This window comes from Ictalurus furcatus, chromosome 10 (genome assembly GCF_023375685.1).
Source record: "Ictalurus furcatus strain D&B chromosome 10, Billie_1.0, whole genome shotgun sequence".
NCBI lineage: Eukaryota > Metazoa > Chordata > Actinopteri > Siluriformes > Ictaluridae > Ictalurus > Ictalurus furcatus.
Genome location: NC_071264.1, coordinates 24,340,929 through 24,343,639, shown reverse-complemented (window position 1 = coordinate 24,343,639; position 2,711 = coordinate 24,340,929). Strand labels below are relative to the sequence as shown.

General features: G+C 40.2%; 1 protein-coding gene across 1 annotated transcript; it reads left to right on the top strand.

Annotated features, from left to right (window-relative positions):
- The first annotated feature begins 619 nt into the window (after positions 1-619).
- LOC128613320 (hydroxycarboxylic acid receptor 2-like) lies at positions 620-2,091 on the top strand. The gene has a single exon (XM_053633984.1). The coding sequence runs from the start codon at positions 1,120-1,122 to the stop codon at positions 2,089-2,091; it is 972 nt and encodes a 323-aa protein (XP_053489959.1). The 5' UTR covers positions 620-1,119.
- The last annotated feature ends 620 nt before the right edge of the window (positions 2,092-2,711 follow it).

The window sequence follows — 2,711 nt, the reverse complement described above, 5'->3', positions numbered from 1 at the left end:
TTCGGCAGGTCGGGAGGCACACGAAAGGTCCCGGTCTTCGAACTTATAGTCATGTAAAAGTGCTTCCAGTATCTCACGTAGCCCGCGATATTCAATGCTGATAGATAGGCCTATGTAATTGATCACACTGGTACAACAACGTAATAGCATAATAAACTTAATAGCACTGAGTATTCTCAATACAAAGGGAAACATTTATGGATTGCACATTCTATCAGCTTATGTGTTGTCACCTCAGTAAGCTACAAAACACATTTGCCAAAAGCACTTTGAAAACAAAGCTACATTTCATACAGTAAGCATACTTACCTATCCATGAGTGCACAAATGTCTCGGGATTTAACTTTGTAAGTAGTGGACCCACGATGTTCAAAAAAATCAGGGATGAGAATATATGCACGCTGTGAGCTACAACAGAGATTGATTTTGGAGAAACCCTGCTCGTGCTCTACTCGACATCAGTTTGGTGTTCACAATAGCCAACAACTGCCAAAGTCCTTCTGGAACTTTTTGTCTATGTGAGTCAATATTTTGTGAAGCTCAACCACTTTTTCCACACATCACAGCTATATTCCTTGATCTAACCCATTGTTATGAATGACTAAGGGAATTTGGCCTATGGAAGTCATGGGTGAACAATTTCCTGTTCCTCGTCACCCAGGTGTACAACATTTTTTTTTAAATATCAATGGGAATATACTTCAAATATATTTTTCTCATATGAATTCATAGGGGTTTCAGTATTTGTTGTACACCTATATTTAACAAAGATATTTTTTATAAACCCGTGCTGTGTTTGCAATATATATATATATATATATATATATATACACTCTTGACATTTCTCTTAATTCATAACCACAGGATACTGAAATTAGGACAAACACAAAGCACTTTTATTTTTTATATGTACAGTTTATATGTGTTTTACTAATGACACTTTCCGCTAAGGAAGTGTGTTGCATGCCACAGTGCATGGTGTCTTCCTAATTATAATGTGGGCACAGACTGGCAGGTTGTTTGACGTTTTGTTCCCCTAGTTATTTGCCTATGGCTGTAGAATAAAAATGCAGTGTGGGGCAAAGAGTTCCTAAGTCCATTTGCATCAGTACTGCCAATATGTCAAACTCCTCAGTTTGTTGTGCTTTTGAGTCCCCCACTTTAAAGCAGGTCCTCCCCCCTGTACTGTTTATAGAATTCATTTTTGGCCTCACAGGGAATGTTATGGCCCTTGCCATGTTTGCTTTACACATGGAGAGCTGGAAGCCTAACTCCATCTACCTGGCACATCTGGCTGTGGCCGACTCAGTGGTGCTGTTCTGCCTGCTATTCAGAGCCGACTACTACCGCAGGGGCCAGGACTGGATCTTTGGAGATGCCTTCTGCCGCATCCTGCTCTTCCTCCTTGCAGCCAACAGGGCCGCTGGCATCTTCTTCCTCACTGCTGTGGCTGTCGACCGTTACCTGAAAATTGTGCATCCACTTCATCGCATAAATCGGATGAACCTGAGCTACGCCATGTGGGTCTCTGCAGGCTTATGGGCAGTTATTATAGCCATGACAGCCTACTTGCTGGGCTCACCACACTTTTTCATCGTCGGCAGCCACATCCAGTGTGAGAGCTTCAATATATGCTTGGACAACAGTCCGCTTTCAATATGGCACAACACCTTTTATGTGATCCAGTTCTGCGTTCCAGGCAGCATCATCATCTACTGCACAGCGTGTATTACATGGCAGCTGAAAACCAAGACAATGGACACCACAGGCAAAATCAAGAGGGCCGTCCAGTTCATTTTCGTTGTTGCCATGGTGTTCCTCGTCAGCTTCTTTCCAAGCACTGCCTCACGGGTCGCTGTTTGGATCCTGAAGGCCTGGTACCAGGAGTGTTCATACTTCAGTGAGGCAAATCTGGCATTTTATACTTCAGTCTGCTTCACCTATTTAAATAGTATGCTAAATCCTCTGGTTTACTACTTTTCCACTCCCGCATTCAGTGGTATCATCCAGAAATTTTTCAGGAGACTTACAGGGCAAAAAGAAGAGGTGACTTCAGGGAACACAAGTGTGTCTACAGTAACAAGTGAATAAAGTAAATTTAAACAAAATATGTGGAAAATGTTACCTGATAGGTGCATTTTGTTATAGTGATCATTCAAATTGTTATGATGTGTATATATGCCAGCTTTTCATAGTTCAGTTTGCCTAAAGACAAAAAATAACAACCAATACTGTACTATTTACCATTCTGGTGGGACAGAACAAATGGTAGAAATAATAACTCGGTAGACCACTACATTTATACTATAAGGAAATACTGGATGTGTTCAACATCATGTGACATGTGAATTCATATTGACTTGCAAAGTGTCTGACTGCATGCCAAGCTTAACATCAATGAGACATTTTGCATATCTTGTCATTTATGTAAATCTTATTACTTTGAACCAAAAATTTAAAAGTAGTGACTTTCCCTTCTAGGAAAAGTGTTTGTTCCAGAATAAGAAGGCTGATCATTTTATAGGTAGCTTATTAATTCTGTAGGAGCATGTAAACAAAAATTGTAATCTACCAACTTTTGTGAGAAGTTCCGCATACATGTTTGTACCTATTTCACTTTGAGCACCAAATATGAGAACCTTGTAGCATGAATGTTCAATTAATAGGCCAAATTCTGCTACTCAAACATGGGCTCATGAGAATGCAAATTA

Coding starts and splice junctions, on each gene's coding strand:
- LOC128613320 (XM_053633984.1), top strand. CDS start 1,120: ATGTCAAACTCCTCAGTTTGTTGTGCTTTTGAGTCCCCCACTTTAAAG.